A 25,380-nucleotide genomic window follows, 5' to 3' on the forward strand; every position below is an offset into this window, starting at 1 on the left:
GGAAGGAGCTATGATAAAAGATCTGCTCCTTCTCTTTTTTCTAATCCCCTAGAGGATAATGTGTAAACTTGAACAAGCTGGGTCAGGAGTAGCCCAGAACCATACCCACCCACCCCAACCAATCTCAGAGCTGACATATGGTTCTATGTAACGTGAGAGAGATCAGGGAGGCCAGGATCATTATCTTCAGGTACGCTAAAGCATGCCGTGTTACAGGGGATGAAGGTGCAGAAAACACAGAATAAGACCAATGGATGGGAGTGGCATGGACAGATTTCAGTTCAATATTGGAAAAATGCCTAACAGTAAGGCTCTCCAACAATGGGACGGGCTCTCTAGAGAGCTGCAACTATCACTGAGGTATTAAAAGACAAGGCCATGTTACTTCAATCAATGACAGAAAGAATGTGTGTGTGTGTAGCAGGTGGTTAGATGTTTTCATTCTATGACTCTGAAGACTGCATAATACTATGTCCAATCATCCATCAGTGTTGACCATTTTACAAAGCCCTGTACCATCACAACATCCTCCAAGAGGAAACCAAGTTAATTTTGGGAAAGAAGCTGCCCTTAGGTAACAAAGTAAATCAGGTGGGAGGGAAGAATAGTGGCATAAAGTTGGATGACGCCTATGTCTACATAATCTCTATGTACCACCTTCCTCACTTGTACATTGCAAAGGTGATGGTAACAACAGGTAACTGATTGCTTGCTATGGGCCAGACACTGTTTTAAATACTTCTATTAATTTGCTTAATTTTCACAACTCACTCTTTTACTTATGTGGAAACACAGGGAAAGAGACTAAGTGACTTACTTAAGGCCATATAGCTAGTAAGAGGGAGAATCAGAAATTAAGCCCTGGTAGACTTCCACACATTATGTCCAGGCACTCACAACAGTGTCTGGTACAAAGTAAGGGCTCAAGAGAGAGAATTCCAGAGTTGTGCTGTGTGACATTATGCAAAGCAACCAAAGTTCTCTATGCCTGGTGTTCTCATCTGTAAAATAGGTGTACGAATGTGTATCTTATAGAGAGGCCAAAAGACAAATGATTTAATACATATAAAATGTTTAGAGAATGGTGGCAAATAATAAGTACTCAACAAAGGTTACCTAATGTCACATAAACACACCCTTGATTACAAATACATACAAAAGTGGTTAATATCTTAATATAATATAAAGCTATGCCTATGTCTGTAATATCCATACATAAAGGGCAATCACTCAAAAAGAGTCACAGTGGAGTAATGAGGCATCACTACCAACCACTTAACCGTATAGCAGAGAGTTTGTTTATCTGACTGCTTTGTGCTTAATCAGACCACACCTTATCTCTCCATAGGTCAATTCTATTACATGATGGAGGCCTTCCTTTCCTTCCTTCCCCTCCCTTCCCCTTCCCGTTCCCCTTCTCTTTCTCCCTTCTCTTCTCTTTTCTTTTCTTTTCTTTCTTTTCTTTTTCTTTTTCTTTTTTCTTTCTCACTCTGTCACCTGGGCTGGGAGTGCAGTGGCATAATAATGGCTCACTGCAGCCTTGACCTCCTATGCTCAAGTCATCCTCCTGCCTCAACTTCCCGTGTAGCTGGGACCATAGGCATGTGCCACCACATCTGGCTAATTTTTTATTTTATGTAGAGATGGGGTTTTACTTTGTTACTCAGGCTGGCCTCAAACTCCTGGGCTGAAACAATCTGCCTGCCTTGGCCACCCAATATGTTAGGACTACAGACATAAGCCACCATGCCTGGTCAGATGATGGAGGCTTTTCTACAGATGATTATTCTCCCTGGAAACCTGCCTCTCAATTTCTCCCTGAACCTTGAATCAAGTGAATTTTCCAAGATTTGTATAAATGAAAGAGAGAGCACTATAGAAACAACCTTGGAGACAAAATGGGATGTTTTCCATTGTATCTTTCTTTTTTTTTTCTTTTTTGAGACAGAGTCTTGCTCTGTCACACAGGCTAGAGTGCAATGGCATGATCTCAGCTCACTGGAACCTCTACCTCCCGGATTCAAGTGATCCTCCTGCCTCAGCCTCCTGAGTAGCTGGGATTAGAGGCCACCATACCTGGCTAATTTTTGCATTTTTAGTATAGATGGGGTTTCACCACGTTGGTCAGGCTGGTCTTGAACTCCTGACCTCATGTGATCCACCTGCCTTGGCCTCCCAAAATGCTAGGATTATAGGCATAGGCTACTGCGCCTGGCCAAGAGTGAATTCTTTTGCTAGAATCTGGAGAGCTAAAGGCCCACTGCCAGGGAGGCAGAGGGTGCCGCTGTCCTACCTGGTGAGCTTGGTGCCAATCTGTTGCCTCAGCTCCAGCCGCTCCTCATCCGTCTGCCTGGGAAGGATGTTCTTTTCTTCCAGCTCTCGCTTGGAGGGCCTGTTGCTGAGTTTGATGGCTAAGGAGTCCTTCCTGCAGACCTTCATGGCCAGGGAGCCTGTAGGAGAGAGAAATGAGTCAACTAAGGCTGACGTATCTGCCTGGGCTCCCACAGGGCCAACCCTGGGCCATAAGATACAAGGCAGGAAGGAAGTCATCAACGCTTTAACACCTGAAAGTGGTTAAGGCCTCAGTTCCTAGAGTTCCTGCCATTGCCACACACTCTACCTCAAGCACTGTGTGGGGCACATGGACAGCACACAGGGAGCCTGTGATTGGGTCTCTGCTCTCCAGGAACGCCTAGCATGCAGGCGACATCACAAAGAAAGGCAGGACTGGCTGTGGGGTGCAGTGGACTGCAAAGGGGGAGACAGGACAGAGGCCTTTAGCAATTAGGGGAAGTTTCACAAGGAGGAGGGGCTGACACCTGAAGCAGTGATGAGAGTCCAACAGGCAGCAGGTGGGCGGGGATCTGTGTCTGCAAAAGTTCAGTGGTGAAGGTTACACCAGGAAATCTCAAGAGACAGAAAAGATCAACTACACTGGAGCTGGGGGCACGTGAAGGAGAAAAAAGGTAGGCCGACAAAGTGGGGCTGGTTGGGGGTGGGAGTGGAGGTGAGGGCTTTGAAATAGGCAATATCCTGGGGTGGGTTTTTTTCTTTTTAACCCCAGGGTTTCTGAGCAGCTGAGGCAGGGCTTCCCTACATCTAGTATAAATCAGTGGTTCTCAACCAGTGGTGATTTTGCTCCCCAAGGGACACCTGGCAATATCTCAAGGCATTTTTGGTTGTCAAAACTAAGGTGGCAGGCAGAGGGTGCTACTGGCATCTAGCGGACAGAGGCCAGGGATGCCTGTAAACACCCCACAATGCACAGTATGGCCCACACCAAAGAATTATCTGGTCCCACATGCCGGGAGTGCTGAGGTTGAGAAACCCCGTTATAAAACATTCAGTTCTCTGGATACTGAACAGCAAAACAGGGGCTGAGCAGTTGCTCCTTCCATTCATGGATCATTGAGGTCTTTGGCTGCCCTGTGTGGTTCTTTCCTTGACATCATTTGGATCCCTGCATAGCTTGCCAGGTCTCACACGGAGCCAGCTATTTGAAGCCTGGTAAGTAGAGAGCAAGAGAAAACGCCAGCAGACAACAAGTCTGAGGATGCCTTTGGGCTTTATTGTGTAGTGCTTTTCTTCTTTCTTCCTCCGCTGGTTTTAGAACATGGGCTTCAGAATGTGACAGAGCCTGCATCAAACCCCAGCATTGCCCCTTAGCAGACGTGAGGCCCTGGGCCTGTGCCTTGCTTCTCCATTTTCTGCCCTTATCTGTAAAATGAGGCAATAGCATCCATGCCTCAGGGTTGTGAGATGTAGGTGAGAGATTAAAACCGTAGCCCATTGTCAGGCACACAGCACATGTTCAATGCATGGTTGCTATTCTCATAAGTTCATTTATTAAAAAGTTGACCAAATATCAGGCTGTACTCACGTAACTAAAATTTATTTACTGTTCATGGCTAGAGTGATAGGTTTTGAACTTTGCTTTCTTCATTTCTTCTCTTGTCTCTTAGCACATTTAAAGGTCATAAATAAGAAATTTAAATTGAGGCCTTCAAAGTTGCTGAGGTATGCTTAAAAACTGAATTTGTTGCATATACAGTGGGTAGTATTTGAGTGTTTGCTAGACAAACACAGAGTTTTAAATTTCTTTTCTTTTCTTTTTTTTTTTGTGGGTTGGGGGAGAAGTTGCATCCTAAGGGAAGCAACAAAGAATAAGCCATTTAAAGAGGTAGGAGGTGGCAGTAATTTTTAGAGCTAGGAGGGCATTTAGAGGACATTTACCCTCTCCTCTAATTGATGTAGGAACTGAGGCCCCAAGAGGTAGACTAAGCTGCCCTACGACCCAGGACCAGTCAATACCAGAGCGGGGATTAGAACCCAGAATGCTGGGCTACTGGGTCCTCTCTCTGCTCTCTTTCCACAATAGCATGCTTCCCCACCCCTGGTGAAGAGTTAAGATGAACGCACTGGTGTATAATGAGCTGTCATCGTCTTCGTCCTCCTCCTCTTCCTCCTCTTCTCTTGTGTACAGGCAAGAAGAGTCTTCGTAGTCTGACTCGTGAGGCACATTTTCTTTATTGTCATCACATTCAATCACAACAGTTGGCACTTGTCTTATTTCTGGAAGGCCCATAGGTCCTGCTTTGGTGACCCCATCACCCGAATGCAACCCAGAGCTGTGGTAAGAAGTGGAACAGGGGACCCGCTGCTCAGAGCTGTTTAAAGACAAGGAGGAAAGACGAAATTCATTTTGGCTAACATGCTATATAAATGCATCAAAACCATTTTAAAACTCAGTTGTCTAGTCCTAAGAGACAAAGGGTCTACTGGGCAAGTAAGGTTCCGTCGCTCATCTTACAGGGAATCATTTGAAAATGGCACCGTTTCCTGATGGGAATAGTGGCGTGGGTAGGAAATAATAAATCCAACTCCTTGTGGGTGGTGTGATAGTTGCACAATAACGTGAACGTACTTAATGCCATTGAACTGTATGTCTTCGAATGGTTAAGATGGCAAATTTTATGTTATCGGTGTTTACCATAATTAAAAAAAATTAAAAGCAAGGGTAAAGCATTAACCTGATAGTGGAGTTACAGTTTCAGGAGAGAAAGATAATAATTGAGGTTCTAGTTTTCTAAAGCTACACAGGGCGACTGATGGGGACTGAGTGTGTGCAAGACTGAAATGCTGTGGCTGGAGATGCTGAGAAAGGGAAGAGGGGGATGGACAGAAGGCCGGAGACCCATGCATGACATCGTCAGCGATGACCTACAGAAAGTGATCTCCCACAGGGAGCCACAGGTAATGCCAGTCTGGATATTTTGCAGGTCAGCTTTCTAACAGGCATCGAGGATGATGTTTTTGGTTCTACTTCTTAAGTTGAACCAACTTGGATCAAATATCTTTATTAACTAAAAAAGCTATACTGCTGGGTGTGGTGGCTCATGCCTGTAATTGCAGCACTTTGGGAGGCCAAGGCAGGTGGATCATGGGGTCAAGAGATCAAGCCCATGCTGGCCAACATGGTGAAACCCCGTCTCTACTAAAAATACAAAAATTAGCTGGGCGTGTTGGCACACACCTGTAGTCTCAGCTACTTGGGAGGCTGAGGCAGGAGAATCACTTGAGCCTGGGAGGCAGAGGTTGCAGTGAGCTGATATCGTGTCACTGCACTCCAGCCTGGCAACAGAGTGAGACTCCATCTCAAAAAGAAAAAAAAAAATCTATACAAGTTTGTTGTTCGAAAGTTAGTAAATGCATGTCATCAAAAATAAAGAAAATAATTATTTTCTGAATCCTCTGAGGATTATGTAGTAACTTAGAACCCTTTTTATGACGGGCTTTGCATGAAATCTAGCAAATATCATAAGAATATGAAGCCAGAAACCACAGTTAAATTTTGTAATTCTTTTTCAGATTAACTGGAAGTGGAATTTATATCTTTCATTTAAGGAATTTCTAAACACAGGAAACTCAGTGCATTTTACCATCCAAAACTGTTTGACATGCATAAGGAAATGGAACATGAGGTTATATTATATATCAGTAAGTTCTACATTTGAATATTTTATCCAAAAGAAATCTGACTTAGGACATATGAATGCATGCCTCTCCTCTGAAACTTTCAATTATGCTTTAAATTATTGCTATGCCTAATGTAAATTCAATTAACTTCCTTCCTTCCATTGTTTCCAAAGAGCTGTTTTCTCTCTGTATTTTCACATAACTCTTCAGTGACACAAATGGAAAAATCTAGTTAACACATTATGAGCTATGATGTTCAACGCGATGAACTAAATCAACTTAAAAAAAGCCAACTACTGAATAGTATTAAATCATATATTTATAAAAATACAGCATCTTATTAGTGGTTTACCACATTAGTGGTTTACGTCAGTCCATTTCCCACCTAATTTAATACAAATGACAATGGGAGCAGGAGGGTGAAGTCCCCAGAGTGGCAAAGGGTGATGGGAGTGGGGCTGGGAACTTGGTGCTTACCCTGCAAAAGCAGCCCTTTTATCAGTGACAGCCACTCCATTCCAACTGCGCTTGGATTTCCATATTGGGTATTATAGGAAGTAAGGATGGAAGAGGCAAAAAAAATGTAATTCCACGGCTCATATTTTGCCCAAATCCTGTCTTTCCTCTCTCCACTTTCTAGTTTAATTAGCAATGGTTCCTATAAAGGCACAGAGCTAGGGATAATGGAAGCCGGGAGCTGGGGATGAAAGCAATCAATAGATATTCTTGTTTGGTGTCAAGAATCAAGATATTCTTCTTGATTCTTAAAAGAAGAATCTTTTAAGGAAAAAAGTTGGAAACCAGAAAGCATGAGTTTCCTTAAGGAAGAAGGCTCCAAGTTGATTCAAGAAGATAAAGAAGAGAGAAAAACGCAAAGGAAGATAAGAAACTCCACCTCAGGTAGTGTGTGATCAACAAGAGGCTGTGGTTTCTTCTCTTTCAAAGATACATGGGCAGCGTGAGACCTTCTTAAATAGGATGGGATTAAATGGAGGACAGCTGGCTACTTTGAAAGGTACCAGGTACCATGCTACTGGGTTTGTCAAATTGGGATTGGTCAAGTGGCCAATGACTGCCTGTTGGGGCACTAGAGAAAGAGCTAAAGACTTCTGGGACCAATCAGGTCATCTTCTTGATGTGTGAACCCTAGCATGTTCTTGAATGCCTAATTTTCCTTAAGAATGAAGGAGGTAGTTTTCCAGGAAGCTAGGTGAACCCACCAAAAGAATTGTAAAACATTCTATTAATAAATATCCACTGAATGCCAACTATGCATCAGGAAGAGTCCTGAGAAGAAGACAAATGCCCTGATGAACCCACCCCTTTTGTAACTATGGAGAACCACAGGAGAGCAAGAAAAGAAAGGAGAGTACAGGAGTTAGCTGAGGAGGCTGGGAAGGTTAACATGTGGCCTCAGTTTGGGGAGTCAAGACAGATCTGGGTCCATGTTTTGCCACTTACTCTCTTCTTGACACTGGCCACATTGTTTAACCTCTGAATCTTGGCTTCCTCAACTGCAAAACGGGGTAAATCATGCCTTTTTTGTAGGGCTGGTGCATGTGAAGTCACCTGTTGACATGGCCTCAAATGAGACCCTTACTGGTTATTGACAGACATGGCCTTCCAAGTGGTTTCACAGCATGCTCAGTTTCAGTCCAGTCTCCAGAGCTGTTGGAGCGACTTTCTAAAACTCGGATCTAAGAGCCTCACCCAAGAGAACTTTGAAAGCCTCTCAAGTCTACAAAACTACTTCTCTGGGAGTGATGCAAATGAAAATTCAGTTAACGCATCATGAACTGTACTATTTGAGGCAAAGAACCAAATCAACTCAAATACGGCATCTTATGACACGTGGCCTCTGCCCCGCTGGTGACGGACACCCACCAGAACATCAGTCTCTGTAGCACGAGTTTTTTTTTTTTTTTTTGAGACGGAGTCGGTCTCGCTCTGTTAGCCCAGGCTGGAGTGCAGATGGCCGATTGCTCAGCTCACTGCAAGCTCCGCCTCCCATGGGTTACGCCATTCTCCTGCCGCTCAGGCATCGCCGAGTAACTGGGTATACAGTTGCGCCCCCACAGTCGGCCGCGGCTAGTTGTTTTTTGTATTTTTTTTAGTAGGAGACGGGTTTCACCGTGTTAGGCCAGGGATGGTCTTGATCTCCTGACGCGTCGTGATTCCACCCGTCTTCGGGCCTCCGCTGGGATTACAGGCTTGAGCCACCGCGCCCGGCACGAGTTTTATATAATATAGTTATCCCCTAGATCTGCTCTAAATACAGGCTCTAATTCCAAAAGGAAGGTGAAAACCATTAGCCTGCAAACAGTAGCTTAAACATAGTGTCATGTGCCTGCCACACCCTACATAATTTGGCCCAAATTATTAACACAAACTCATTCCCACTTCTTTACTTCTGTCTCCAAGCAACTGACCCCTTGATCACTTGCAACTATGCATTCAATGCTCTTGCCCTGGAATGTGTTCGCAAACCATCTTCACCTCATTCATTCCTATTTCTCAATACTTGTCTCAGTCAATGCCTTGCCTGTGTTTACAGGAGAGTCCTCAGGTGTGAAAATCATGATCATCTGTTTGCTTACTATCTTCTCTTCACCACCCAAGGCTGTAGGCTCCTTGGGGCAGAAGCCATGTCTTCTGTTTGTATCTGGTTCCTATTACCATGCTTAGTGCCTAGTATCATGCCTGACACAAAATAGATGCTCGGTAATTGTCTATTGCTTTAGCCGAAGGAAAGAAATACAGGCTGGAATGACTGATGTTTAGGTACATTTGTAAGCACTTGGCAAAACATGTTCAAAAGGTATTAACTAAGGGATTGTTTTTTAATTTTCAGAGAGGTATCTAGTGGTGTGCTGCAGGGATGCGGTGCTCTAGACTTGGTTAGCATCTTTATCAATGGCAATGATAAAAAGGGCATCCTCAATGAATAAGTGGAAGAATTGAAGGAGAGAAGGAAAGAAGGGAGAGTGAATAGAGAGAACATTTACTAAATGTGTAATTTTCACACACAGTGTTGCATTTCACCTTTCCAACAACTGTACAGGACAGGTGCTGTAAATTCTCCCCAATTTACGAAGCAGGAAATTGAAGCTCTGAAAGGGTAATTGAATAGGCCCACAAGGACACAGTTGGTAAAGGAAGGGCTTGAAATTTGAACCCACTCTATTACAAATTCTGCATGCAAAAGTTGAACTGTGATACTTATGAGATGTGTTTTTTGATAAAACACAAACCCCACTAAATGTACCCATGCAAGATGGAGGAAATATCATGCCTTGTCAACGTGTGTGAAAAATGGGCATCATTACTTTATAACTATTTTAAGTCCTACTAACTAGTGTTCTACCCTGCCATGACCAGGCCACTTCTGGGGCACTGAGTTTAATACTCAAGGGCATTCAGGAGACCCATCCATTCACTGATCACCTTGGCTGCTTTTGCACCAAAATAGCAGAGTGGAGTAGTTGCAACAGAGCTGAAAATATTTACTATCTATCTGGTTCTTTACAGAAAATGTTTTCTGAGCCCTGATCTGAACCAATGTTTTCTAAACCTTGATTATACTCCTGCCTCCTTAATTTTTTGTGTATGGCATCTTTGAAGTCCATTTATACTATTATTTACTTTGTAATTTTTTAAGTCAGTGTGGTACTTTAAAAAAAATTTAAACACTATTGTAACCTCATCCTAAGCAAATGATATCTTTGTAATAACAGGTTTTATATGTAAACCATATAGGTTTATAACATGTTAAGATATATTTTTATATTTGTAATACATATATTTTCAATATTGATATATGCATAAGTGCATACAATATTCAATAAAATATTAAAACTAATCAAAGGTTGTCCTAAACTCATTTTCTGTACCACCAATGATGCAGATATCATGTTTTGGTTAAATGTTGGTCTAGCCCAGGTTTTTTCAACACAGGCATGACTGACATTTTGGGCCAGAAAATTCATTGCTTTGAGAGTTGTCCTGTGCATTGTAGTATACTTAGCAGTACCCTGGCCTCCACTCACCAGATACCAACAGCACTTCCTCCAACTGTGACAGCAAAACAATCTTCAGACATTGCCAAATGTCCTCTGAGGGATGAAAATCATCTCAGATTAGGAGGCACTGGCCTAGAGCATCCACAGTGGCTTTGCTGCTTGCTGCATTCTCAGCACTATACCATGTGAGTCTCCTCAAAAGCCACTTAGGTATTAATTATCAGGAATCTGCAGCATTCGCTGAATGATGAAGAACTGTCCAGATCTTCTCACGTGAGTTCCTGACTTGTCAGGTCTGAGGCTGGCACTCTGGGGGCTGTACCAAGACGCTGATGCTCTTGGGGTTCTACTCACTCAGCTACTTGCACTCCTGCTTTCAGTTCCTGAGGTGTTACCTCATGAATGCAAGAGCTCCAAGCTGATGCTTGAGTGAAACAGGTTTTCTCATTCTGTTGCCCAGATCAGTGATTTACTGAATGACACTCAGTGGCCTGAGAGTCACATCTTCCAGAGTACCTGTCAACCTCCCTGAGAAATTGCTGACTCGTGTAATAAAGTCTATTCTAGACCATTCACATCAAAATTCTTTGGCATTAAGCATTTAGTTGGCTTCAGGTTCAAATGGACTTCATTGCACACGGGTTGTTTTCACCCTCCCTCTTCCTAAGGGCTAACTAGCTTCTAAAACCACAGGTAAATGTGAAGAATCTCATCCTAACCTCTGAGATGGAGCCTTTGTTCATTCTTTTTTTTTTTTTTGAGACAGAGTCTCGCTCTGTCACCCAGGCTGGAGTGCAGTGGCGCGATCTCGGCTCACTGCAACCTCTGCCTCCTGAGTTCAAGCAATTCTCTGCCTCAGCCTCCCAAGTAGCTGGGATTACAGGTGCCCACCATCAAGCCCAGCTAATTATTGTATTTTTAGTAGAGGCAGGGTTTCACCATCTTGGCCAGGCTGGTCTTGAATTCCCAACCTCGTGATCCACCTGCCTTGGCCTCCCAAAGTGCTGGGATTACAGGGAGGAGCCACTGTGCCCGGCCGCCTTTGTTCATTCTAACTGGATTATTGCAGATGATGACAGAAGTTAACATTTCTAAATGCTCACACTGTCCCATGTGTTGATTCACTTGAGCTTCACAAGGATCCTAAAAGATAGGTACTATTGTGATCTTCCCATTTTAGACGGGAAAACACAAAGGCACGTGGCCAAGGTGACACAACCAGAGGGATGCAGACATTGAATTCAGGCTGTCAGACTATAGGACCTGATCTACTGCTGTCACTATACTACTGCTAATGTAGAGGCAGTGGTCCCCCAGTGGCTCTAAACCTTACTCTTCTTCCAGAACCTCCCCCTCCGCATCCACCAAGTCCACCCTCTATTCTGCTGTCAAATCGGTCTGATCATGTAATTCTCCTAATCAAAAGAGTCAGGAAAGGCCTCACTGTAAACTGGATCAACTCCACCCTCTATAGCATGGACTAAGAGGTGCCTCACGATCTGACCCCCCAACTCCTTTCAATCTCATTTGTTATTATTCTTTACTGTCTCCCCAATGTTCCAGCCACATCAGACCACGTGCCACTGCCCAAGTACACTGTGGACTTTCTTGCCTCTTCCCTCTACTCCTGCAGTTGCTCCGCCTCAGAACTCACCCTTCAGGTTTTGGCCTAGAAAGAGTATCCTGCCTATCCTTCAGGGATAGCTCAAATCTCATTTCATTGAGCATCCTTTTCTGATTTTTCCAATGGAAATCAGTCCCTTCTCTGCACATCCATAGCCTCTGTTCCCAGCTTTGTTACAGCATCTGCCACATTAGGTTATAATTACAGGCTAAGCATTTACCACCACCCCCATTAACTGTGAGTCTCTCCAAGACAGAGGCTGATGATCTTCCTGCCTCAACCTCATCATTGCATGTGTGTTTGGAACTGATGGATAAGTTGATCAAATATTTGAATTGAAGTCACACGCAATCAGAGTACACCACATTACATTTCCAATTACTCAATTTGCTAAAATTAGGATCCCTGACCCTTAGATAGAGTCTTGCTGTTGTAGGGAAATTCTCTTTGTGAAAGGAGCATTAGGATTTTGGAAATAGTGTTCTAGAGTTCTTTTTCCTAAGAAGACAACTGGAGGAGCGAAGGCACAGAGATCTATGCAAGCAAGAGCACGTTGGTATGGTGTGGCCTTCATTCCAGGACTGTGTGTGCACAGAAAAGGTAACAGAGAGAGCTTATGGTATTCCAGTTTCCAATTCTATACTCACAGGCCCTCAGCCCACTTCAATTCAGACTGTCCAAAGTTAGGCTGCTTTGTAAGGTGACGTCATTGAGCTTGATGAGATCTATACGGTTTCCTCTCATACTAACATCCTATAATGAATTTAAACAAAGACCAAAGGCCTTAAATTATTTTCCAGGGGAAAAACAGATGAATTTCTGCTCCCTATCATCTAGGTAGCACTCAGTAATGTCATTTTCTTGACAAACGTAAGAGGGATGAACATGCAGAAACTAAAGAGCATTCCATGATGTTCACAAGATGTTGGACAGATGCACCATTTCAGAATATTTCCACACAATGTCTTAAAGATACCAGCGGGTTCCACAGCTCAGGATGAAGGAGCAGGAGCATCTTTTTTTTTTTTTTTTTTTTTTCTTTTTTTCCTCTCCATGATGTCTTCGTTAGAAAAGTAAAATGCTGAAGAAGCCCAAGTTTGAATTGGGAAAGCTCATGGAGCTTCATGGTGAAGGCAGTAGTTCTGGAAAAGCCACTGGGGACGAGACAGGTGCTAAAGTTGAACGAGCTGATGGATATGAACCACCAGTCCAAGAATCTGTTTAAAGTTCAGACTTCAATTAGTGTCAAATAAAAAGCATCTTTCAAAACAACCACACGGCTACCACAGATGGTCCTTTAGTGTCCCATGAAAGTGTGTTGTAAATGTTCATCATCTCATTTAATCGCCACAAAAACTTGCAGAGTTAAGAAGGGTATTGTTATTATCTTGATTTTCATGAATGGGCACATGAAGTCTCTGAGAACACAAGTGATCTCTCGGCAGTGATCACAGCAGGATGTGAGCTCAGGTTTTCCCACCCAGCGCCTGTGTTCTTTCCATGAACTATGTTGCCTTCTGCTGGAGAATCAGCAGAGCCCATCATTTTTTCCATAGATGTATATGCTGACTATGAAATGCAATTTATACTGCAAATTTTAAAAACCACGGAATATAATATTTTATAACAAAAGCAAGGATAACAGATGTTCACACAATCCAGCTACTCTCTTGCTATGAATTTTGCTGTGAAGAGTCCCATGATGAGGGCTATTGTGGAACACATAGGGAGGGGGTTTCAATTCTAGACTTGGGGATACAAGTTTTGTGTGAGTAGCACACGGCTGGGGGTGAGTAGGTGTGCAGAAAGAATAGGCGACAAGAGGGAGGACAGAATAATTACCAGGCTGGATAATCCAGCCTTGCACAATGGAGCGTTGCTGATAAAAAGGGGGCATGCGGTGGGTTTCATGTCTATTGTGGCCACTTTAATGACACATCTCCTGAAGGACAGAGAGGCATCACCACCACACTCCTCCCATGACCCTGCATGATGGTTCTTCAGTGCCCTGTCCCCGCCTGACATCATATTACATATTTATAGGCTTATTACCTGTTGCTCCCACTAATGAGTAAGCTCACAAGGATGAGGACGTTGTTTCATCCTCATTTTCCCCTAGAGGATGGAACAGTTTAAATGAACAGAAAAGAATGAACAGAAGTATCCCTAAAACAGAAGGCTTGCTATTTACACAACACTGAAAAGAGATGTATTTGGAAAGCTTGAGAGGAAAATGGCAGTCCCGAATCGATAAAAGGCACACATTTAAAACTGCCTTCCTCTCATCACATCTACAGGACGCCTTAGGGAGGTGAAAAGCTGTACTCTCTTCCCTTGGTCTTGTTCACACCAAGAATGACCTTTACCAAGACTTCTTCTTGGAAAACTCAACTTTTCTCTTTGACTCTGTTAAACTAAGTAGGAGATGCATAGGTTGAGAGCCCGGGCAGATAACCATTTCTGTCTCCCTTCCCTTTTTCTACCATTTTTTTATTTTCTTTTCTTTTTTAATAGCTCATTGCAGCCTTGGACCTTTGGGCTCAAGCAATCCTCCTGCCTCAGCCTCCTGAGTAGCTGGGACTAACAGGTGCATGTCACCGCACCTGGCTAATTTTTTGATTTTTTTTGTAGAGATGGGGTCTTGCTATGTTACCCAGACTGGTCTCAAACTCCTGGGCTCCCGAAGTTGTTAGGTGTGGGGAAAAGAAAGAGAGATCAGCCTGTTACTGTGTCTATATAGAAGGAAGTAGACATAAAAGACTCCATTTAGTTCTGTGTTTGAGATGCTGTTAAACTGTGACCTTACCTCCAACCTTGTCCTTGCAAGAGACATGTGCTGTGGTGACTTAAAGTTAAAAGGATTTTGGGCGGTGCAGAATGTGCTTTGTTAAACAAGTGCCTAAAGGCTGCTTATGGTTAAAGGTCATCACCATTCTCTTTAATCTCAAGAAAGAGAAAAACATTTGTCTCCTGCCCCTCCCTGGGCAACGGAACATCTCCGGGTAATACCCATTGTGTGCCTTGCTTACTGAGTGAGGAGAAACCGCCTTTAGGAATAAGGTGGGACTTGCTGGAGCAATACTGCTAAAAGGTTTATGGAGATGTCGCATATACATCTCAAGGCACAGCATTTTCCTTTAAACTTATTCATATTACAAGGATTTTTTCATATGTCTTACTGCTGATTTCCTCCCTACAATAATCCTATTGTCCAGCCACTCCCTTATCCTTTTAATGACTAAGATAATTCTCAATAAATACTAAGGGAACTCAGAGGCCGGTGCCGGCGTGGGTCCTCTGTAAGCTGAGCGCCGGTCCCCTGGGCCCCGCTTTTCTTTCTCTACACTTTGTCTCTGTGTTTTATTCCTTTTCTCAAGTCTTTCGTTTCCACCTAACGAGAAACACCCACAAGTGTGGAGGGGCAGGCCACCCCTTCATCTGGTGCCCAACGTGGAAGCTTTTCTCTAAGGTGAAGGTACGCTGGAGCGTGGTCATTGAGGACAAGTCGACGAGAGACTCCCGAGTACGTCTACAGTCAGCCTTGCGGTAAGCTTGTGCGCTCGGAAGAACCTAGGGTAACAATGGGGCAAACTAAAAGTAAATATGCCTCTTATCGCAGCTTTATAAAAATTCTCTTAAAAAGAGGGGGAGTTAAAGTGTCTACCAAAAATCTAAATACGCTCTTTCAAACAATAGAACAGTTTTGTCCATGGTTTCCGGAACAGGGAACTTTAGATCTAAAAGATTGGGAAAAAATTGGCAAAGAATTAAAACAAGCAAGTAGGGAAGGTAAAATCATCCCGCTTACAGTATGGAATGATTGGGTCATTGTTAAAGTAGCTTTAGAACCGTTGCAAACAGAAGAAGATAACATTCCAATTTCTGATGTCCCTAAAAGCTGTGCAGTAGATTGTGAAAAAGAGGCAGGGATAGAATCCCGGAAAAGAAAAGAAAGTTCACACTGTAAATGTGTAGCAGAGCCGGTAATGGCTCGGTCAACGCAAAATGTTGACAATAATCAATTACAGGAAGTAATATATCCTGAAACGTTAAAATTAGAGGAAAAAGATCCAAAATTAGCAGAGCCATCAGAGTCTAAACCACGATGGCCAACTCCTCTTACAACAGCTCAGATGCCTGCAACCTTAGAACCTCAAATGCAGGTTAAACAAGTACAAACTCCAAAAGAAGATCAAATAGAAAAAGATAGAGTCTCTGTCACGGCAATGCCAATCCAAATACAGTGTCCACAATATCAGCAGGTAGAAAGTAAGATCCAGCCGCCAGTACCCTATCAATACTGGCCGCCAGCTGAACTGCAGTATCAGCAGCCCCCAGAAAATCTGTATGGACAGCCAGGAACACTTCCAGTGCCACAGGGCAGGGTGCCATATCCTCAGCCGCCCACCATGAGACTTAATCCTACGGCACCGCCTAGTACACAAGGTAGTGCAATACATAAAATTATCGATGAGGCAAGAAAACAGGGAGATATTGAGGCGTGGCAATTCCCAGTAATATTAGAAGCAAGACCACCTGGAGAAGGGGCCCAAGAGGGAGAGCCTCCCGTAGCTGAAGCCAGATATCAGTCCTTTTCTATAAAAATGCTAAAAGAGATGAAAGAAGGAGTAAAACAGTATGGACCCAACTCTCCTTACATGAGAACATTATTAGATTCCATTGCTCATGGACATAGACTCATTCCTTATGATTGGGAGATTCTGGCAAAATCATCACTTTCACCCTCTCAATTTTTACAATTTAAGACTTGGTGGATTGATGGGGCACAAGTACAAGTCCGAAGAAATAGGACTGCCAATCCTCCAATTAACATAGATGCAGATCAACTATTAGGAATAGGTCAAAATTGGAGCACTGTTGACCAACAGGCAATAATGCCAAATGAGGCCATTGAGCAAATCAGGGCTATCTGCCTTAGGGCCTGGGAGAAAATCCAAGACCCAGGAACCGCCTGCCCTTCCTTTAATACAATAAGACAAGGCTCTAAAGAGCCCTACCCTGATTTTGTAGCAAGACTTCAAGATGCTGCTCAAAAGTCAATTACCGATGAGAATGCCCGCAAAGTCATAGTGGAGTTGATGGCATATGAAAACGCCAATCCTGATTGTCAATCAGCCATTAAGCCATTAAAAGGAAGGGTTCCTGCAGGATCAGATGTAATCTCAGAGTACGTTAAAGCCTGCGATGGAATTGGAGGAGCTATGCATAAAGCTATGCTTATGGCTCAAGCAATCACAGGGGTTGCTTTAGGAGGACAAGTGAAAACATTTGGGGGAAAATGTTATAATTGTGGTCAAATTGGTCATCTAAAAAAGAATTGCCTAGTCACAAATAAGCAAAATGTAACTACTCAAGTTACTACAACAACAGATAAAGGGCCACCTGGCCTATGTCCAAGATGTAAAAAGGGAAAACATTGGAGTATTCAATGTCGTTCTAAATTTGATAAAAATGGGCAACCACTGTCGGGAAACGAGAGGAGGGGCCAGCCTCAGGCCCCGCAACAAACTGGGGCGTTCCAAATTCAACACTTTGTTCCCCAGGGTTTTCAGGAACAACAACCCCCACTGTCGCAAGTGTCTCAGGGAATAAGCCAGTTATCACAGTACAGCAATTATCCCCCGCCACAAGTGGCAGTGCAGCAGTAGATCTATGTGCTTTACAAGCAGTCTCTCTGCTTCCAGGGGAGCCTCCACAAAAAATCCCCACAGGGGTATACGGCCCATTGCCTGAGGGGACTGTAGGACTAATCTTAGGAAGATCAAGTTTAAATCTAAAAGGAGTTCAAATTCATACTGGTGTGGTTGATTCAGACTATGAAGGCGAAATTCAATTGGTTATTAGTTCCTCAATTCCTTGGAGTGCCAGTCCAGGAGACAGAATTGCTCAACTATTACTCCTACCTTATATTAAAATTGGAAACAGTAAGATAAAAAGAACAGGAGGGTTCGGAAGCACTGATCTGGCAGGAAAGGCTGCATATTGGGCAAGTCTGGTCTCTGAAAGCAGACCTGTGTGTAAGGCCATTATTCAAGGAAAACAGTTTGAAGGGTTGGTAGACACAGGAGCAGATATCTCTGTCATTGCTTTAAATCAGTGGCCAAAAAATTGGCCTAAACAAAAGGCTGTTACAAGACTTGTCGGCGTAGGCACAGCTTCAGAAGTGTATGAAAGTACAATGATTTTACATTGTTTAGGGCCAGATAATCAAGAAAGTACTGTTCAGCCAATGATTACTTCAATTCCCGTTAATCTATGGGGTCGAGATTTGTTACAACAATGGGGTGCGGAGATCATTATGCCTGCTCCATTATACAGCCCCACAAGTCAAAAAATCATGACTAAGATGGGATATATACCAGGAAAGGGATTAGGAAAAAATGAAAATGGCATTAAAGTCCCAATTGAGACTGAGAAAAATCAAGAAAGAAAAGGAATAGGGTATCCTTTTTAGGAGCGGCCACTGTAGAGCCTCCTAAACCCATTCCATTAACTTGGAAAACAGAAAAACCGGTATGGGTAAATCAGTGGCCGCTACCAAAGCAAAAACTGGAGGCTTTACACTTATTAGCAAAGGAACAATTAGAAAAGGGACATATTGAGCCTTCATTCTCACCCTGGAATTCTCCTGTATTTGTAATTCAGAAAAAATCAGGCAAATGGCGTATGTTAATGGACTTAAGAGCCGTAAACGCTGTAATTCAACCCATGGGGCCTCTCCAACCTGGATTGCCCTCTCCGGCCATGATCCCAAAAGACTGGCCTTTAATTATAATTGATCTAAAGGATTGCTTTTTTACCATTCCTCTGGCAGAGCAAGATTGTGAAAAATTTGCCTTTACTATACCAGCCATAAATAATAAAGAACCAGCCACCAGGTTTCAGTGGAAAGTATTACCTCAGGGAATGCTTAATAGTCCAACTATTTGTCAAACTTTCGTAGGTCAAGTCCTTCAACCAGTTAGAGACAAATTTTCAGATTGTTATATCATTCACTATATTGATGATATTTTATGTGCTGCAGAAACAAGAGACAAATTAATTGACTGTTACACATTTCTGCAAGCAGAGGTTGCCAACGCAGGACTAACAATAGCATTTGATAAGATCCAAACCTCTGATCCTTTTCATTATTTAGGGATGCAAATAGAAAATAGAAAAATTAAGCCACAAAAAATAGAAATAAGAAAAGACACATTAAAAACATTAAATGACTTTCAGAAATTGTTAGGTGATATTAATTGGATTCGGCCAACTCTAGGCATTCCTACTTATGCCATGTCAAATTTGTTCTCTATCCTAAGAGGAGATCCAGACTTAAATAGTAGAAGGATATTAACCCCAGAGGCAACAAAAGAAATTAAATTAGTGGAAGAAAAAATTCAGTCAGCGCAAATAAGTAGAATAAATTCTTTAGCCCCACTCCAACTTTTGATTTTTGCCACTACACATTCTCCAACAGGCATCATTGTTCAAAATACTGATCTTGTGGAGTGGTCATTCCTTCCTCACAGTACAATTAAGACCTTTACATTGTACTTGGACCAAATAGCTACGTTAATTGGTCAGACAAGATTACGAATAATAAAATTGTGTGGTAATGACCCAGACAAAATAGTTGTTCCTTTAACCAAGGAACAAGTTAAACAAGCCTTTATCAATTCTGGTGCATGGCAAATTGGCCTTGCTGATTTTGTGGGAATTATTGATAATCATTACCCAAAAACAAAAATCTTCCAGTTTTTAAAATTGACTACTTGGATCTTACCTAAAATTACCAGACATAAACCTTTAGAAAATGCTCTGACAGTATTTACTGATGGTTCCAGCAATGGAAAAGCGGCTTACACAGGGCCAAAGGAGCGAGTAATCAAAACTCAGTATCAATCAGCTCAAAGGGCAGAGTTGGTTGCAGTCATTACAGTGTTAGAAGATTTTAATCAACCTGTTAATATTATATCAGATTCTGCATATGTAGTACAGGCTACAAGGGATGTTGAGACAGCTCTAATTAAATATAGCATGGATGATCAGTTAAACCAGCTGTTCAATTTGTTACAACAAACTGTAAGAAAAAGGAATTTCCCATTTTATATTACTCATATTCGAGCACATACTAATTTACCAGGACCTTTAACTAAAGCAAATGAAAAAGCTGACTTACTGGTATCCTCTGCATTCATAAAAGCACAAGAACTTCATGCTTTGACTCATGTAAATGCAGCAGGGTTAAAAAACAAATTTGATGTGACATGGAAACAGGCAAAAAATATTGTACAACATTGTAACCAGTGTCAAGTACTACACCTGCCCACTCAAGAGGCAGGAGTTAATCCCAGAGGTCTGTGTCCTAATGCATTATGGCAAATGGATGTTACCCATGTACCTTCATTTGGAAAATTATCATATGTTCATGTAACAGTTGATACTTATTCACATTTCATATGGGCAACATGCCAGACAGGAGAAAGTACTTCCCATGTTAAAAAACATTTATTATCTTGTTTTGCTGTGATGGGAGTTCCAGAAAAAATTAAAACTGACAATGGACCAGGTTATTGTAGTAAAGCTTTCCAAAAATTCTTAAATCAGTGGAATATTACACATACAACAGGAATTCCTTATAATTCCCAAGGACAGGCCATAGTTGAAAGAACTAATAGAACACTCAAAACTCAGTTAGTTAAACAAAAAAAAGGGGGAGACAGTAAGGAGTGTACCTCTCCTCAGATGCAGCTTAATCTAGCACTCTATACGTTAAATTTTTTAAACATTTATAGAAATCAGACTACTACTTCTGCAGAACAACATCTTACTGGTAAAAAGAATAGTCCACATGAAGGAAAACTGATTTGGTGGAAAGACAACAAAAATAGGACATGGGAAACAGGGAAGGTGATAACCTGGGGAAGAGGTTTTGCTTGTGTTTCACCAGGAGAAAATCAGCTTCCTGTTTGGATACCCACTAGACATTTGAAGTTCTACAATGAACCCATCGGAGATGCAAAGAAAAGCGCCTCCATGGAGACGGAAACACCGCAATCGAGCACCATTGATTCGCAAGATGAATCAAGTGGTGACAGCAGGAAAACAAAAAATATGAAGATTTCATGGACATTTTATTAGTTCTCCGAAATTAATACTTCTGTAATTTCCTATATCTTTACTTTCATCTCTTAATCCCACCATTTTCTTTGTAAGCTGAGGAGGATATATGTCACCTCAGGACACTGATGATTGCCTTAACTGCACAAATTGTTTGTAGAGCACGTGTGTTTGAACAATACGAAAACTGGGCATCTTGAAAAAAGAACAGGATAACAGTGATGTTCAGGAAACAAGGGAGATAACCTTGAACTGGCCGCCGGTGAGCCGGACGGAACAGAGCCATATCTTTTCTCCTTTTGCACACAAATAGGAGAGATATCGCTGAATTCTTTTTCTCAGCAAGGAATATCCCTGAGAAAGAGAATGCGCTCTGAGGGTAGGCCTATAAACGACCCCCTTGGAGGCGTGCCGCCTTTTACGGTTGAAGCCGAAGGGATGAAATAAGCCCCGGCCTCCTGTAGTGCTCCCAGGCTTATTAGGATGAAGAAATTCCCACCTAATAAATTTTGGTCAGTCAGGTTGTCTGCTCTCAAACCCTATTTCCTGATAAAATGTTATCAATGACTATGCGTGCCCAAAATTTCGTTGGCAATTTTAACCTTAATTTTAACACCATCCTGTGATCTCGTCCAGTCTCCACTTGCTTTGTGATATTCTATTACCTTGTGAAGTATGTAATCTCGGTGTCATGATGACAATGGTGGTTTTGTTGAAAAGAAAAGGGGGAAATGTGGGGAAAAGAAAGAGAGATCAGCCTGTTACTGTGTCTATATAGAAGGAAGTAGACATAAAAGACTCCATTTAGTTCTGTGTTTGAGATGCTGTTAATCTGTGACCTTACCTCCAACCTTGTCCTTGCAAGAGACATGTGCTGTGGTGACTTAAGGTTAAAAGGATTTTGGGCGGTGCAGAATGTGCTTTGTTAAACAAGTGCCTAAAGGCTGCTTATGGTTAAAGGTCATCACCATTCTCTTTAATCTCAAGAAAGAGAAAAACATTTGTCTCCTGCCCCTCCCTGGGCAATGGAACATCTCCGGGTAATACCCATTGTGTGCCTTGCTTACTGAGTGAGGAGAAACCGCCTTTAGGAATAAGGTGGGACTTGCTGGAGCAATACTGCTAAAAGGTTTATGGAGATGTCGCATATACATCTCAAGGCACAGCATTTTCCTTTAAACTTATTCATATTACAAGGATTTTTTCATATGTCTTACTGCTGATTTCCTCCCTACAATAATCCTATTGTCCAGCCACTCCCTTATCTTTTTAATGACTAAGATAATTCTCAATAAATACTAAGGGAACTCAGAGGCCGGTGCCGGCGTGGGTCCTCTGTAAGCTGAGCGCCGGTCCCCTGGGCCCCGCTTTTCTTTCTCTACACTTTGTCTCTGTGTTTTATTCCTTTTCTCAAGTCTCTCATTCCACCTAACGAGAAGCACCCACAAGTGTGGAGGGGCAGGCCACCCCTTCAGTTAGGATTACAGGAGTGAGCCACCGTGCCTGGACTTTTCCTAGCATTTCAATGGCTGAATGTTTTAAGGGATCTCTAGACTTCAAAATGAAGAGACTGACTTACCTTTCATGTTCATTACTGGATAAGGGTAAGGCCCAGACCTTACTTTCAGTCATTCATACAGGAATGAATGCCAAGACATCTACCGTGAGTCCAGGTCATTATAAGAGTCACTCCCTTTTCAAGGGAGCTTTGTAATAATCACTTTATCTCCATTCCATGGTACAGGCTGATGAGTAGGAAATCACTGTGACCCATCCATGGGAGGGGAATTACTGGCTGGCAAACACCTTTGAAACTCTTGTAGGGAATCAAGTGCAGGTCATAAAATTGAAAATCACTGTCTCTTTTCAATCCTTAATCTTTCTCTAAAATTGGTGGGATCCATTTCACTATCATTTCTAAAGAAAACACGTAATAAAGGGAATATTGCTTTCTGGTATCTGATTTTAAATGCATCCATTGTTAAAAAAAAAAAGACATTAATCTCCTCAAAGGACAGAGAAAATTTATAATCTACAAATATGACACTGAAAACCAAATTAAACTTCAACAGGAACAGCTTTTGTAATTTAGTCTGCACGAGTTATGAAGAGAGTTTTCAGAGGGGAGAGAGAACAATCAGCCACTTTCCTCCTGGAGACCAAAAATGTGTGAGAAATTATGCTGCAAATTGCAGTGCCTGAGGCTGAAAAATAGCAGAAATAACCACTGTAGCCCAAGAAAACAGTTAATCAGCTTCTTTTTAAGAAAGCAGGCATACATTGTGTGGTTTATCATGGCCTAGGATTGGCCTTCTAAGATAAGACATGTAACATTAAAGCTTTTGTTTTTTGTTGAACTTTAGTCAGCAGGAAACTATGCTGTTCTATATATAGACGAGGGTACTGAGCCTTCCTGAATAGAAAACGTATTTTGAGTTTTTTTTTTTTCAGCAGTGGTAATGGATTTAAATTAATTTGTTCACAGCCTCTGTCCTTTCAGGGACCAATGACCCACATTTCTGAAATACTGTCTGGGATTGGGATGTGATGAACAAAACCATAAGACACACAGAGTTTGACCAACAGCCCATCCCTCCCAGCACTCTCTATTTCTGATGGAGAAACCAGTGGTGGCTTTTCTATTTGACTTTGTCCCTAGACGCTGGTGGGTGTTCTAGCATGCTTGGTTGAGCATGGGTACTAAGAAGGCGGGACACAGAGTCAGCAGGACTGTGCAAGTCCCAGCTGGACCATTCGCTAACCTAACCTAGTCTCTTGGTCTTTGGCTCCTCTTCAGTTAAATGGAGAAACCTAGGTGCCTACCTCACAGGCAGTTGTGAAATTAGAAGGTAATGCTGGTGCAGTGTGCTTCCTGGACATCAACGCTGAGAGCTGCTGTTTTAACCAGGAGTGCATGTCAACACCAACAATTTATCATAAGTTAGTCATTATAGATATTACCCACTAATTTATTAAAATATTTCCTTTAGTATTTTAATAGTTTTGATTCACAAAACTTTCTGGACAATGGTTTCCAAGATCAAATAATTAATATTTGTGCACTGGAAAAGGGCAGGATTTCTACTGAAGCAAACAAACAAACAAAAAAAAAATCAAAAGCAGATTCACTTTCTTTTGAAAATACACTTCTTTGTTTTTTCATCTTCTTAGCCTTAAAAAGGTGTTAATGGTTTGTACAGTCTCATTTTAACTTTCCTTAAAGTTAAACAATTAACTTAGGAAATTGGATAGACAATTTCCTTGCCAACCTTATAGGGAAGGACGGGTCTTGCTCATAATGACATTACTTTGCACTAAAACCACATCCTGTACGTTGGAAGAGCAGTTAAATCTGAAAAACAACATGTACGTGTAGCCAATTAAAGATGATAAATATAGGCTTTAAAAGCAAATAACTGACCTAAAGTAAGAGATTGACAGTGCTGGCTTCCAAGGGGCAAGGACAAATGTCTAACTGGAATTGTGTGAGATGTGGAAGAGATGATCATCACCATAAGAAGAGAATCTTTCCCTGGAAACATATTTCATTTAACAATGTAGGCCATTTGTTATGTCATGAAGAAACATGGAACTTCACAGCAACACCACTTCACAAGCAAATAACACCTAGGTATTCAGAGTTTCATTCTTGCTGAGGCACTGATTCACATCTGTGTATTATCAGGGAACACCCTAATTAGCAGGTGAAACATTACAGACACAAGCCAATACAATAATTATGTTAGACTGTTCAGGCTAAAAGAAACCCTAGGGATCATCTAGTTTAGCAGCCAGAATTATTCTTTAGAATTTCCTGTGACCTTTGAGGCAACATGAAGAAAAGTAATTGTCACCATGAAATGTATTTATCCAGGATTATAAATTGTATTACACTCTTTGAAAGGCCTAAAAATAATCATGGGATAATAGAATTCTAGAGCTTGGAGGGATTTTGGGGTCTACTGATTTCAATTTCTTCTGTCCATTGTAAAACCATTCCTTTTCAATATTCTTGACAAATTAATCTCCAGCTAATATGTAAATGTGAAAAGGGGACATTATAAGAAATAATAAACTATTTATATGAACTTATCAATGTCATTATTTTAAAGGAAAGATTGCTTTGTCATTCTGTGCCTATTACAATGCTTGGCATGCAGTGATCAATGGGTGTTGCTAAGAGTTCAAGACAATTCTGGAACTTTCCTGCATCTAGTTGACCATCCAGATTAGACTGGCTTATCTATGCTAACACAGATGTACATCGAATATGCCAGCAGAGGTAAAGCCATTCTATTTCTCCAAAATTTCACATGAGAGTTAACCTACTTCAATATATCTAATCTGCAGTTACAGAGTTGAATATGTCCTTAGCAGCTGATCCCACCTGTATGTTTTTTCTCTACATAAATACATGAGTAAACCATTTGGGACTCCTGTTGGCCTGATTTTTCTTAAAAATCTTCAGTGTCCTCTCTGTTGGTTCTTCCTTATATCTGATTACAATGTTATGTCATCAATCTCATTCTCTATGCCATGTCTTCTGAAAACCTGGAGAATAAATGCCAACTTCCTTTTCTTATTAAAAACCTCATTCACTATCTGGAGATAGTATATCACCCCTTCCTCTAATCT

The 25,380-nt window shown here is 41.9% G+C and overlaps 1 protein-coding gene across 1 annotated transcript in view; it reads right to left on the minus strand.

Moving 5' to 3' along the window:
* The window catches only part of PHACTR1 (phosphatase and actin regulator 1), a 597,649-nt gene that overhangs the window by 57,013 nt on the left and 515,256 nt on the right, over positions 1-25,380 (minus strand). The window contains exons 10-11 of the mRNA XM_017891116.1: positions 4,420-4,667; positions 2,294-2,450 (exon numbers count right to left, since the gene is read on the minus strand). Of these exons, the coding sequence (XP_017746605.1) occupies positions 2,294-2,450; positions 4,420-4,667 (405 nt within the window). The remainder of the gene's footprint in view (positions 1-2,293; positions 2,451-4,419; positions 4,668-25,380) is intronic.

This window comes from Rhinopithecus bieti, unplaced genomic scaffold, assembly GCF_001698545.2.
Source record: "Rhinopithecus bieti isolate Rb0 unplaced genomic scaffold, ASM169854v2 scaffold_19939, whole genome shotgun sequence".
NCBI classification, from domain to species: domain Eukaryota; kingdom Metazoa; phylum Chordata; class Mammalia; order Primates; family Cercopithecidae; genus Rhinopithecus; species Rhinopithecus bieti.